Source organism: Mastomys coucha, unplaced genomic scaffold (genome assembly GCF_008632895.1).
Source record: "Mastomys coucha isolate ucsf_1 unplaced genomic scaffold, UCSF_Mcou_1 pScaffold12, whole genome shotgun sequence".
NCBI classification, from domain to species: domain Eukaryota; kingdom Metazoa; phylum Chordata; class Mammalia; order Rodentia; family Muridae; genus Mastomys; species Mastomys coucha.
The window spans coordinates 92,360,251-92,373,511 of NW_022196894.1; the positions used below are offsets into that span (position 1 = coordinate 92,360,251).

The following is a 13,261-nucleotide window of genomic DNA, read 5'->3' on the forward strand; positions in this document are numbered from 1 at the left end:
TTGTACCACAGTAAGAGCCAAGATTTTAAACTCTACTAAATACAAAACAAACAAACAAAAAGACTTTAGATATTTATGTTCATTTAAGAAAATACTAGTAGTAATGTATTATTTTGAAATATATGGTTAATATGTTTGGAGTTATTTAAAATTTATATTGCAAAAAACATATGTATTTTCAGTATTGCTGTAGACAAGCACCTACATAAGACTGTTAAATTGATTGTTGTCTTATGTCAAACATTTTTTATAATACTCATTTTTATTGTTATAATATTTTATAAATTTTAAGGAATATGACAAAAAAGATATTGTAGGTATTGAAGGGGGTCTCTGGGAAGAGTTGGGGTACAAAAGGGAAATAAGAATGTGATTTAATTCTATTTACTTAAAATATGTTTTTAAGTGTTAACAAATTCAGATAAATGGAAATCATGTAACGTCTCATCATAATGCAATAAAAGTAATAAATAAACAAATAAATAAATAAATAAATAAATAAATGTAAAAACTAAGTAGCCCCTCTTTCTAAACCAGGCAGCGGTGGCACACACCTTTAATCCCACCACTTGGGAGGCAGAGGCAGGCGGATTTCTGAGTTCGAGTCCATCTTGGTCTACAGAGTGAGTTCCAGGACAGCCAGGGCTACACAGAGAAACCCTGTCTCGAAAAACATTAAAAAAAAAAAAAAAAAGAACTTTCTAACCCTTGTATCTAGGGGTTGGAGACACAGCTCAATGGTTAAGGGCACTTATTATCCTGCAGAAGACTCAGGTTTGGTTTCCACCCACTCAAAACCATCTGTAACTCCAGTTTTCGAGGAATGGAAAGGCACCAGACAGTAGCAGGTAATGGACAGACCTGCATGCAGGTAAAACACACAGGTAAAATGATCTAAAAATAACCTTTTACCTTTCCATCGTGGTCAGAACTCCGTGGAACTCCTGGATTTCAGACACAGGCTTAGGAGAGGAAAAAGAAGACCTACACAAATTAATTAATTAATTAATTAATCAATCAATTTCAAGACAGGATTTCTCTGTGCATCCTTAGGCTGTCCTGTAACTCCCTCTGTAGACCAGGCTGGCTTTGAACTCACAGAGATCCTCCTGCCTCTGCCTCCTGAAAGCTGGCTTAACATGTGTCTTTATCAGCTATATAACATCCTGCCATCCTTTATATACTACTTGGGACACTTGGCTGTTACTAAATACCTTTTCGTTCTTTGGGCTGACAATATCAACGTTCTTTAAAAGGCACCCACATCTAGATGCTTTGCTATTAAAGCAACAACAACAAAAACCGCTGACTCCTTACTGTGTTCAGTGACTTCACATTGTTTGCCTCCAGCTTTTTACTTAGGGGTTTTAATCGTGTGAATAAAATTTGTAATTTCCCCCTCTTTCCTGTTTGCCCTTAATTAGCTTTCAATATTCCCCAGATCTTAAATAAACAGTACGTAAACATTTTATTCCCCATCCATCTCAGTTTTTAAAAAACAATCACTTAATTTAAATGGTACAGACTAAGCTACAGTGTTCAAAAGCAGCCGCCTGGCACTGGGGAACAGGTTATTGGGCAAAGGGGTATCCAGGGGTCCTGGCTGGTGACCCCCGCAGGAAGCACCCCCCATCTTAAGGCTTCCGTGGGTGAAGAGGTTGCGCCTACGCCTCGCCTGCCTTCGTCGTACGCAGCTGTCACCCACTCGTGGGGCTGTCCAGACCCTCGGTGTGGCGAGGACTCTGTGCCCCACACCCATGACCTCTCGCAGTGCTGAAAGAGAAACTGGGGTGCGGAGTGGGGCTGCATGCTTTAGGATCAGAGCCCCGAGGCAGCGGTCCCAGGAGTTGCTCCGCAGTGGGGACAATTGTTCCCCGGGACGCGCCGTCGCCACCCGTCAACTCCGAGGCCCTGTAGGGCGCCTGTCCCGCCCTGAGCTTCCCGCTCCGCCAGTGACCCTCCTGGTTTCTTTTGTCCCTTTTCCACTCTAGACACACACACCTCCCCGCCGTCAGTCCGGACCCCGCTCTCTTCCTTGAGCCTTTCTGGTCTCCACCCTCTGTTTCCTCCGTCCCTTGCCCTCCCCCTCCCCCCGGGGCGCAGTTTCCCCAGTCCCCTCCCCGTCCCGCCCCAGTTTTTAAACCTGGCGCGGAGCGAGCGGGTAGGTGAGCGCGCTAGGCCAGGGGGACCAGGAGCCATCGGGCTGCGCGACACCCGCACCATGAGACCCGAGGCGGCCGGAGCCCGGGAGGCGCGGGGACGCCTCTGCCACTGTCCGGGGGATGATCCCGGGAGGCCACCGCTGCCACGCGGGCCCGAAAGGTGAGCATGTCCTGTGGTCCCGGTGAAGGTGCACCCAGACACTGAGCTCTTATCCTGGGATCGACTACTGCAAACTCCTGTCTGAAGTGAAGAGACCCCGCGTGTATCTGGCAAGGAAACGGGCAATTCTTGCACGTATTGAGGATCTGAAATTGATCCAGCTGGGAAATACTGGAAGCTGTGTGTGTGTGTGTTTGGGGGGGGGGGGGCATAAGACATTGATGAAAGGATCCTGTGGTCTATCACAAAGTGACAGTGTCCTGCCCTATGCTGGAGCTCATGGAGCTCAGTGTTTGCCCATCCCTGGGACTCAGCTATCTTTAAAGCTGTGAAGTTTAAGGAAATAAGATAAGCAGTGAAGGGGCAGCTAGGGGATGCAGAAACAATTGGCATGTAGGCTGAGGAGCTGTCTGCAGCTGCAGAGGCGGTGTAGTGGATACCAATCAGCTGTCCTGGAAAATCTTGATTGAGGTATCAATGAGAGATTTGCTGGGAGAAAAATACATCGACTCACACGCGCCCCAATAATAGTGTTAGATTTGGGGCTTACCTTCTTAGAGTGTACTAGGAAGCCGAAGACAGGAACAGGTAAAGTACTAGCTGGCCCATCGGCAGACAGGCCTTAAGGGAACATGGTGTGTGCAGGGACTCTGTCAAACAGACACGATGATATCAACCTCACAGTAACATTTGAGGGACAGCAGAAACGCCAGGAGTTCAGTGTCCCCTGGTGCTTGTTTTCAGTTCCATTCCAGCCCCGTGGAGACCGTGGATGTCGCCTCCCAGAGATCCTGAGCTGACCAGAACTGAACGTCCGGTAAGCTAAATGTGAATGTTGTAGGTGACAGTCAAGCCAGAAAGTGGCACCACGTCTGTAATAATTTTGAAAACAAAAACAAAACCCGGGGAAAGGACTCCTCCCTCCTGCTTAGCTTGGTCTTCTAACCCACAAGTAAGTTCCTGTAGGTCGGGTGGGTAGAGCCCAGAGTGAACAGAGATGCTAACCGGCCCACTGGGCTCCCTCTTGCTCCCCCAGCCTTGAAAAGCAAACAGCTGAGGATGTGGGCTTTGCATGGTAATTACATGCAGCGGCCGGGGAGGGAGGAGGGTTCTTCTGTAAACCAGAACGTGGGGGAGGGAGGGGCAAAATCCAGCCACCCTAGAGAAAAGCCTGGGTGTACCACAGTGTAAAGAAGGCAGACCTCCATCCACCTCAGGTGCCCAGTTAAAGTTCAAAGCTCCCACCCTTGTCTGGCCCTGTCTGCAAGAATTCCTGCAGGGTCTTCCTTCTCTGTGCAAACACACTCAGGCACAAGGCTTTGTCAGCAGAGATTAATTGCCACCGCTATCCCTTTATCTTTGTCTTGCCGGTTAATTGCTTTTGACTTATTAAGAGAATGTTTTGCTTACATTTGCTATATCCTCAAATATAAATTGACCTTTAAAACAGTGGAGTTAGCTTAGGGAGGACCATGCATCTTAGGGAGGACCATACATCTTAGGGAGGACCATGCATCTGATTTACACAACACCTGTACGGTACGGCTTTAACCTACAGATAGATAAGATATGAAAAGTTAATTGTGGGAAAGTTCCCCTCTATTATTTAAGTTATTTTCTTTGAAAACTGGGTGCTTCAATTCAGTTAGTATTTATAGAATCTTAAAGAACAAAACAAACAAAAGGGTAGCAGTCTGATAAGTGATTTTGTTTCAGTCCTAATAACTCCGGCTCCAAATTTCTAAGTGACTGAAGAGAATTCTTTCTATCTTACTGCACTCAGACTTGAGTTCTTAAAGGTAAGATTTAAAAGAACTGACAAACTACTAAATTTTCGGTTAAATAAGTGAACCGTGAGTGTGGGGTCACTCAGTTGTGTGGGAGACTAGAATACTACACAGAACATACTGGCCCGAGGCAGGTAGCTCTTGGTTCTACTACTATGAGGAGAAAGCCCTTGTGATTACAGCCCTTGTGATTCTAGTTGACTGCACTTGACACAAGGCTGTTAAGTCCTGGATTTGGGCAGATGGCAGAACCTGGTGTTCTGTAGGGACTGTAGAATTGGCTGCCTTCCCACACCATGGTCAGGGCGACATCTTGGGATCCACCCCAGGTCTTTCCTAGTCACTAGGCTCTGGATTTACCAGGGAGCTAAACTCCCAGCTCTACCCAGACAGCTCTTCGGAGATGTCACACACAGGTTCTCTGCAGACCTCAGTGAATCCGGTTCCTCCTAGCAGGCTGGGTGAATGCCCTGCACCTGGGCTGCACATCTTCTAGCTGATGACATTGGCTCTTGTCAAAGCAGGTCAATTCCTCAGCCCTAGTCTCCATGCCATTTTTGTAGAGGATTCTGTGAGGGACTGGGGCTTGGCGACCTGTACCAGGACTTCCAGCAAGCAGATCAAGCAGATTTGAGGAAAGGCCCAAGGCTTTGCTCCCTGAGCAGAGGAGCTACCTACGCCCACTCGATGCCCCTAGACAGCCGTATACTCCCCTGGAGTGGGAGAAAAATAGACTAAAAAAAAATTTTTTTTTGAGGCAGGGTTTCTCTGTGTAGTCCTGGCTGTCCTAGAACTCACCCTGTAGACCAGGCTGGTCTTGAACTCTCAAGATCTGCCTGTCTTTACAGGGCCTAAAGATGTGTGCCACTAGGACCTGGCTGATAGACCAAATTAAAAGAAGAAACAAAGAAAAATAGATAGAAAGTGGAGAGAGAGAGAGAAAGAGAGAGAGAGAGAGAGAGAGAGAGAGAGAGCCTGAGGTGAGGATTGGTCCTAAGGACTGGCATATCTGATGATAAATAGATGTTTCTATCATCACTGTGCGGCATGACAGTCCCCATCCCCACTCCCCCAGCCTTGATGGTTTTTGGCCTCCGCACATTTCCCCCCTGGCTGTTTGTCTACACTGCCAGGGCCTAGCAGTCCTACTATCCAGGCTTCCCTCCACAAGCTTACAGTCAGAGGTTCATAGCTGAAACTCCCTTCTTGAGCCTGTCCTTCGGAGCTTAAGAAGGTGTACATACCTTAAACACACTGCTTAGCTGGTTTATTGTAGTGGTCCCATTTAATTACCGAAGTATGAGTGTTTCAATGTTTCCCTCCATGAGAACTGATTTTTTACTAAGGTCTTTTTGAAAGCCAGGTGGTGGCTCATGGTTGCAATCCTAGCACTTGGGAAGATCTCTAAAAATGTGAGGCCAGCCTGGACTATAGTAAGACCGTGGGTCAGCCTGTGCTACATACTGAGAGCCTGTCTTAAAAAGTCAGAAAAAGGTTAAGAAAACTGGCATACAAAGTTAAGAGCCCGTGTTTGTGGGGTTCCATTTCGACAGCTTGTGGACATTATGAGTTCCTGGTCTAGTCAGGACAGGGCACTTGAGGAAGCAGCGGTCTTTTCCTGGTCAGCTTAGCATTGCCCTTTGCCATCTACGACACTGTGTCCTGCTGCCCCCTATAGGTCATCTTCAGCAGGACAGGACTGCAAGCTGAGAGCCTCAGCTTAGGGGACTGTTTATGATTATAAACAGATGAATCCAGAACTTGTTTCCTGTAGCTCTGAAGAGTCAGAAATAGGACTGGCAAGATGGCTCAACGGTTAAAAGCACTGACAGCTCTTCCAAAGGTCCTGAGTTCAAATCCCAGCAACCACGTGGTGGCTCACAACCACCTGTAATGAGATCTTCTGGTGAATCTGAAGTCAGCTACAGTGTACTTACATATAATAATAAATAAGTCTTTGGACTAGAGCGAGCGGGGTTGACCAGAGTGAGCAGAGGTCCTAAAAATTCAATTCCCAACAATCACATGAAGGCTCACAACCATCTGTATAGCTACAGTGTACCCACATACATAAATTAAATAAATAAATCTTTTTTTAAAAAAGAGTCAGAAATAATGTGAAGGACTGTATTCCGAAGACCCTCGCATATATCCACTTAGCTCTCCATGTATCATGGAGAAATACTGCTAATGCACTGTAATGTCTTCAGGGGCATCCTGTAGTCCAGTTTACTTAGAGTTACACACACACACACACACACACACATACCCCATGCATATTCATGCACCAATGTCTCCTACAGGGTGAAATGGCATGGACAGCAGCCATTTCAAGATCTTCTGAGTCTACATTGTCAAGATATATATATCCACTATATACATACATATATATATATCCAATATATATATATATGTATATTGACTTTTCTCATTTCTCTACTCAGCATTTCAGCTCCACAACCCACTCTGTGAAGCTGTCAGTGACCTATCACTAATAGAAGCGAAAGAAAGGGGAGAGATAGAAGTCCCCAATGTAATTTCCTTCATTTCTTCTTTGAGTCCAACTACTAAGAAACTACAGCTACCCCCTGAACTACCGACAACCAACACACCATGTCTCTTGGGACCCTAGCATTTATATACTTTCTGAAAAGTTTCCAGAATTCCAAACAACAAACACAGAAACTATCTGCAGCTGGCAAAACCATTTTAATCTCCACACCTGGGATTAGAATGAAAGAACATTCTTATATTTCTGTGTTTTTTAAGGAAGCCAAAGTTTCAGAATTGTCATTACAACCACATGCATAGATTTAAGGCTCTGAGTCCTCATGGTACCTGGTTAAATATTCTGGAAGCAGAACTTGTGAGATGATGTGGAATGTTTAAGCTCTAAGTATTCTAGTGACTGTAACAGGCGTTCGTTGGAACTTCAGGGGCTCTGTGACTACACGTGTGTTTCTACCTCTTTGTCTTTGCAGTGTGAGCCTTGGGGGGACCAACACACTTTGGGATCAAAGGGAGCCTTTGGATTCCAGCATCCTGTCAGGTAATTCATTACTTTGAGGTGAAAAAGCATGTGATGATAGTTACACATTAGCATTTTTAACAAAGTGGAGAAAAATATATTATCTAGTTTTATTTTACTTCCTTACCAAGGGATTTTAAGGATAATTTGCTATATTTCTGGAATCTGCTCTCAATTTCACACATTTAATGTTTCATTACAAGCTGGGTCTGACCATATCCCAAATCCCATTTGCCAAACGCTTCTACATAATCAACTAGTTTTAAGCATGGCCAAGCCTAAACCTTGCTTACACTTTTGTTTTACATGTGTTGGTGCATGTTGCATGTGCTCCGTCTGCTACAGGGCTCCTACCATACCGACCTCTCTGCAGTACATGTGGCCACACTTCCCACTCCTACCCAGAAACACCAGGAGCTTTCCCTCAGTTGTGTTAATCAAAAATGTCTCCAGATGTTGCAGAGGGTGCCTGGAAGTAGCACTGATTCCCCTGGAATCTTCAGGTCTCAGGATCCCATAGCCAGAGCCATCACACACAGTCGATAGCCTGTGTTAGTCCTCTGCCCAGGAAGAACAGTACCTAAAGTCAGCAGCAATCAACGGAGAAACTCTACTTCCTCAGAGACCAAAGGGGGAAGCCAAATGAACTAATGAGTGAAAAAATATTAAGAGACTATTAGTATTTTTAAAAACTTTCCATTATAACTGGAATCCTCAGTTTAAAACTTGGAGATTCCAACTTTTATGATTTAAATTTTCTCCTTTTCTTTCCCGAGTCTCTCTCCCTCCCTCTCTTTCCTCCTTCCTTCTGCCTTCCTTTCATCTTATTCTTTCTCCTTCTGTCCTTTCTCCTTGCCTTCTCTCTCCCCTACTCCCTTCATTCCTCTTTGTCCTTCTTCGTTTCTTCCCTCCCCTCCTCTCCCCTCTCTCCTTCTGTCTCTTTGTTTTTCCCCAAGTGTAATTTTTCCTTCTGTTGAGAGGGACACACCCCCTCCACCTTCTCTTCACCTCTAGAACAGTCAGTTATTCCTCAGAGTTTCAGAGACACGTCTCCTCCAAAGCTCAGAGGTTTGCACTCCTGTTTTCCATGGCATGTGTGTGTGAGAGAGAGAGAGAGAGAGACAGAGACAGAGAGACACAGAGAGAGAAAGAGAGAAACAGAGAGGCAGAGAGGCAGAGAGACAGAGACAGACAGTGAGAGATAAAGACACACAGAAAGAGACAGAGAGAATTGAACACCTACTGTCCAGGAAAGCTCAGGTCATCCATCTTATGAGAGCTGGTCTTTTAAGATTAGAGCCCAGAGTCTTCGTAGCCTGTTAATGTTAACCTCTTTGCTGGCGGGTCTACGTGGATTAGTGTGGGGTTTTAGCTAGTCCCTCAGAAGGTGGGACAGAGTTCTGTGTTCTGGTAACTTAAAAGCACATGTACACAGAAAGCACAGGGACAAGGAATGAGGTGCTTTTGGAGGGAGCTTGGGTCCCCCCCTTTTATTTTTTGCAGGTTGACTAATGGTTTATTTGTTTCTTTAATACTAGACTTTACTTACCCATTTCAAAGCGCCAAGAATTCCTGCAGAGTACTGGGGAAAAAGTGCTGGCCAGCTTCCCAGTGCAAGCTACCATTCATTTCTACAAGGACGACTCTGAGTCTGGCTCTGAGGAGGAGCAAGAGGAACAGGCCCAGCCCAACTGCCTTCAGTGCCTAGAGGCAGAACACCAGGAATCCGCTCAGGAGGAAAGGGCAGAGTAAGGCTGGCAAGCCTGGAGGATGAAGTAGGGGCCTCTGGGAAGAGTCAGCTGCCTGCCAGTGACACTGCAGGGACCAAAGGTGAGAGCTCCAGCCTCTCCCATGCTGGTCACTGTGTCCTGAGGACAGCCTCACCTGCCTGCCAGGGCTCAGCCTCTTCTCTAGCCTCCTATGTGGAAAGTTCAGAGGCTGGACTGTACCCAGCACCTGCTCAGGCCAGGAACTGGATCCACTTTTAGTCTTATTTTCCTGATGTGTGTGTCTGACTGTGTGTCTAACTGTGTGTCTGTGTGTGTGTGTGTGTGTGTCTGTCTGTCTGTGTTCACACATGTGCTCATGCATCCCTTTGAGGAAGGATGCCTTCAGAGCTTACTGCCGCTCTGACAATTACTCCTCTGTAAGCCTCCCACCCCTCTCTTGCCCAGAGACCCCTTATCTAGTGATTCCTCCCTTTGTAAAAATAATCAAGAGATTAACTCCCATTTTAAGAGTTCATTGGTGGTTCAGTAGCTGTTTGAAAAATATTCTTTTACTTGCAAAGGAAACAAAACAAAAAAATTAAAACCCTGAATAATTTCCACAGGAATAAGAAGTAAGAAGCTACAGTCTCTGTAGGGATAAAATAGCTGTCTCTGAGAACTGTGTAAGGGCTGTGTGTTTAAGTGTATATGTTGTAAGGGGCTAATTTTTATTACTTGTCGACTAGCACGGTCATGTTATTTGCATGAAATGATACTGTTTTTAATTAAAGTTTCTTATGTAAAATTATTTTGGTTTTTTTCGAGACAGGGTTTCTCTGTGTAGCTCTGGATGTCCTGGAACTCACTCTGTAGACCAGGCTGGTCTTGAACTCAGAAATCCGCCTGCCTCTGCCTCCCAAGTGCTGGGATTAAAGTCATGCACCACCACTGCCCGGCATAAAATTATTTTGAATTTTATCATTTTGATAACCCAAGAACTCTGCTCCTCTAGGCTCTCCTTAATTATCTTGCCGGGACCTGTCTTCCAGTATACACCACCCCACATGAATTTCTACTTGGAATAAAATATTTCAAAAGAATGTTTGACAATCATCTTTTTGTGTAAGATGTTCTTAGAGTAAATTAGTTCCTGAACTAAAAGTTTTAAAGATTTTATTTTGTATTTAAGTCTCTTAAAATTATATATTTTCACAAATTCAAGAAGGGACCAGCAAGATGGCTCAGTGGGGAAGGGCACTTGTCACTAAGCCAAAAGAGTTTAATCCCCCAGAACTCATGTGACAGAATTGGCATTTGACCTAGAGACACACACAGTGGCATGATTCTCCCCACCACATCCACACAGGATCAATGAATGAACAAATAAAAGAAGGCTGAAGCAGGAGGGCCCCAAGCTCAAGCCTGCCTTGGCTGCACAGTGGGTTTAGGGCAAGCTGGGTATTTAGTGCAACTGTCTCAAAAGAACAAAAATAATATAAGAAGAGTTAGGGATATAGCTCAGTGGTACAATGTTGACCAAGCATGCCTGAGGCTCTGGGGTCGATTAATAGTAACTTGCACACATAACAAGAAAAAGCATTAAAAAAGAAAACAAGATAATCTAACCCCTCACTGCCCAAATAACACCTTAATATTTATAGAACACAAACACTGCAAACATTGTAACAAACCCAACAGTGCAGAAAGTTCTGTTACAAAGTAAAGGTACTGGTGCTTTCTCCCTTGCTCTGTCCTCAGGTAGTAAACAAAAGAAATCTTCCAGACAGCATCTTCCAGACAGCATCTTCCAGACAGCATCTTCCAGACAGCATCTAGCTAGGCTTCTCTGGCTCATCTGGAAGTCCCCACATAGACCAGGCTGACCTCACACAGATCTGCTTGCCTTGGGATCAAAGTCAAGCCACTCTCTATTCCATGGTAGATTTTGTTCCCTAGCTGGTTTGTTGTTGTTGTTGTTGTTGTGATTGTTTGGTTCTTTTTTAATTTGTTCCATCCTTAAAAAAACAAAGCAAAACAAACAACAAAAAACCCCAACTCTTCCTTATTTCCTTTCTTCCTCTCCTCGCTCTGTCTCTGCCTCTCTTTGTGTCTCTGTCTCTGCCTCTCTCTGTGTCTCTGTCTCCCTCTTTCTCCCTCTTTCTCCCTCTTTCTGTCTCTCTGTCTCTCTGCCTCTCTCTCTGCCTCTCTGTCTCTCTGTCTGTCTCTCTGTCTCTCTCTCTCTCTCTTTCTCTCTCTCTCTCTTTCTCTCTCTCTGCTGTAGTTCAAGCCCGGGGCCTCAGGCATACTAGACAATTGCTCTATTAATAAACTTAGAGTTCCAGAGTAAAACTTGCCCTTATAGAATTTTTTTTTTTTGAGACAGGGTTTCTCTGTGTAGCCTTGGCTGTCCTGGAACTCACTCTGAGGATCAGGCTGGCCTCGAACTCAGAAATCTGCCTGCCTCTGCCTCCCAAGTGCTGGGATTAAAGGCATGTGCCACCACCGCCCGGCCTAGAAAGTTGTTTTAAATACATTTTTTTTTTCACGCGTTCCTTAGGTTCAGCACCTGGCTTCACTAGTAATCGTGGTTGTACTGATCACTAAATGAAATCCCTAACTTGAAAGCTCTGTGCTTTTTATTTCTTTTCTCTTAATCGTGTGTGCCTGTGTGAATGCAGGTGCGCTCATGCCACAGCACAGGTTTGGGGAAGAGGATAAACCTGGCCATCAATCCTCACCTTCCACCTCATTGTGGCTCCTGTTTACTGCCCTGCGCCAGGCCATGTGCCGGGCCATGAGCCAATGGGCTTCTGAGGTCTCTGCCCCTACTTCTGGTCTGGCCCTGGTGCTGGGGTTACAGATACACTGCAGGATTCAACTCTACATGGGTTCTGGTAATCCAAATCAGATTCCATACTTCCATGCCAAGTACTTTACCATCCAGCCATCTCCCGAGCCCCAAGTCCCACACATTAAAAACTATTTTAAAAATTGCACACTGAGGTGCAGTGTGGCCTTACCGTCACAAGCACTTAATTGGGCCTACCCTCCCTCTCCCCACCATTCTATATTCTATATCCAGGTGGATTTAAATGTATGTACACATACACACACACACACACACACACACACACACACACACACGCATGAACGGAAGGACGGATGGACGGATGTGGAGGTTAGAGGAACTTGCAGAAGTTCCTTCTATCATATGAGTCCTGGGAACTAAGCTCCAGTTGCGAGGTGTGGAGCAAGGCCCTTTATCTCCCCAGGGAAACTCGTTCTCCCTTCCACATATGAGAAGGGCGTCTGTCTATGCTTGGGTTATTTCTCCTAGATATTGCACTTGCAAATGACAGGATTTCATTCTTCGTTATTCCACAGTGTTGATACACAATATTTTTCTTTAATTTTTAAAGATTCATAAATTTTACATGTATGGATGCTTTGCTTGCATACACGAATAGCACATGAGCACCTGGTTCCTGTTGAAACCAGAAGAGGGTGTTGGATCCCCTGGAACTGGAATTTCAGACAGTTGTGAGCTGCCATGTGGGTGTTGGGAATTGAGCCTGGGTCCTGAAGACCTGAAAGTACTCTTAACTGCTGAGCCATCTCTCCAACCTGACCCCATATTTTATTTCTCATCCCTCCCTAGATAAGCATCTAGGTTGATTCATACCTCAGCTATTGTGACTCCTGCCTCAGTCTGCATGGGTATGCAAATATCTCTTTGCTATGGTTTAATTTCTTTTGCTTATATACACTATTAGATAATTTCATGTAGTTCTGAACAGAATACCTGCGAAGACAATTGTATGGAGGAAAAGCTTATTCTGGCTCGTGGTTTTATTCCACTACTGCAGGGAAGGGCATAGCGTCCATGGAGTGTGACGGAGACTATTCACATCATAGCTGAGAACACAGAGGGGACACGGTCACGGTGGACACAAGAGGCCTGTTCCTGGTGACTAACTTCCGTCTGAAAGGCCCTGTTTCCTAAGGGGACCACAGAACAGTGCAGCTAGCTATCTGGGGAACAAGCACTCAGAAATGAGCCTGTGGGAAACATTTCAGATTCAAATCATAACATATTCCAACATATCATGAATGTTGGATTACATTGTGGGACACACGAACAAAACATACTGACTTTACTACCAAAGGATAAAATTCAGCAAAAAAGTCTCCTGGAGGAGGACATGGTGGTGCATGCCTGTAATCTCAGCACCCTGGAAGCAAAGGTAGGTAGCTGGTGAGTTTGAGGCTGGCCTGGTCAACATAGTGACTCCAGACAAGGCAAGGCTACAGAGAAAGAGCATGCCTCAAAAGAGGAAAAAACATAAAGAAGGAAAGAAAGAGAGAAGGAACAGAGGGAGGGAGGGAGAGAGGGAGAGAGGGAGAGAGGGAGGGAG

At 45.2% G+C, this 13,261-nt stretch overlaps 1 protein-coding gene and 1 long non-coding RNA gene across 4 annotated transcripts in view; one reads left to right on the forward strand and one right to left on the reverse strand.

Annotated features, from left to right (window-relative positions):
- The window catches only part of LOC116086622, a 6,289-nt gene extending 4,254 nt beyond the window's left edge, over positions 1-2,035 (reverse strand). Inside the window, exons 1-2 of the long non-coding RNA XR_004117010.1 lie at positions 2,002-2,035; positions 913-962 (exon numbers count right to left, since the gene is read on the reverse strand). This is a non-coding gene — a long non-coding RNA (uncharacterized LOC116086622). The remainder of the gene's footprint in view (positions 1-912; positions 963-2,001) is intronic.
- A 114-nt stretch (positions 2,036-2,149) lies between these two features.
- Positions 2,150-10,090, forward strand: Ripply3 (ripply transcriptional repressor 3). Of its 3 annotated transcripts, none has more exons than XR_004117011.1 (5): positions 2,150-2,322; positions 3,067-3,139; positions 7,091-7,158; positions 8,676-8,967; positions 9,859-10,090. XR_004117011.1 is itself a non-coding variant. In XM_031364821.1 (4 exons), the coding sequence occupies exons 1-4, from the start codon at positions 2,222-2,224 to the stop codon at positions 8,887-8,889; spliced, it is 456 nt and encodes a 151-aa protein (XP_031220681.1). In that variant the 5' UTR covers positions 2,150-2,221; the 3' UTR covers positions 8,890-9,396. The 3 variants fall into 3 exon arrangements, 1 of the variants encoding a protein (XP_031220681.1); XR_004117012.1 differs by lacking the exon at positions 9,859-10,090 and adding an exon at positions 9,676-9,725; XM_031364821.1 differs by lacking the exon at positions 9,859-10,090 and having other exon boundaries at positions 8,676-9,396.
- The last annotated feature ends 3,171 nt before the right edge of the window (positions 10,091-13,261 follow it).

What these genes read in the sequence shown, in the direction of transcription:
- Ripply3 (XM_031364821.1), top strand. Translation starts at nt 2,222, where the DNA reads ATGAGACCCGAGGCGGCCGGAGCCCGGGAGGCGCGGGGACGCCTCTGC. An exon ending in TGACCAGAACTGAACGTCCG is followed by an intron (nt 3,140 to 7,090) that starts GTAAGCTAAATG and finishes TTGTCTTTGCAG; the next exon opens with TGTGAGCCTTGGGGGGACCA. An exon ending in GGATTCCAGCATCCTGTCAG is followed by an intron (nt 7,159 to 8,675) that starts GTAATTCATTAC and finishes CTTTAATACTAG; the next exon opens with ACTTTACTTACCCATTTCAA.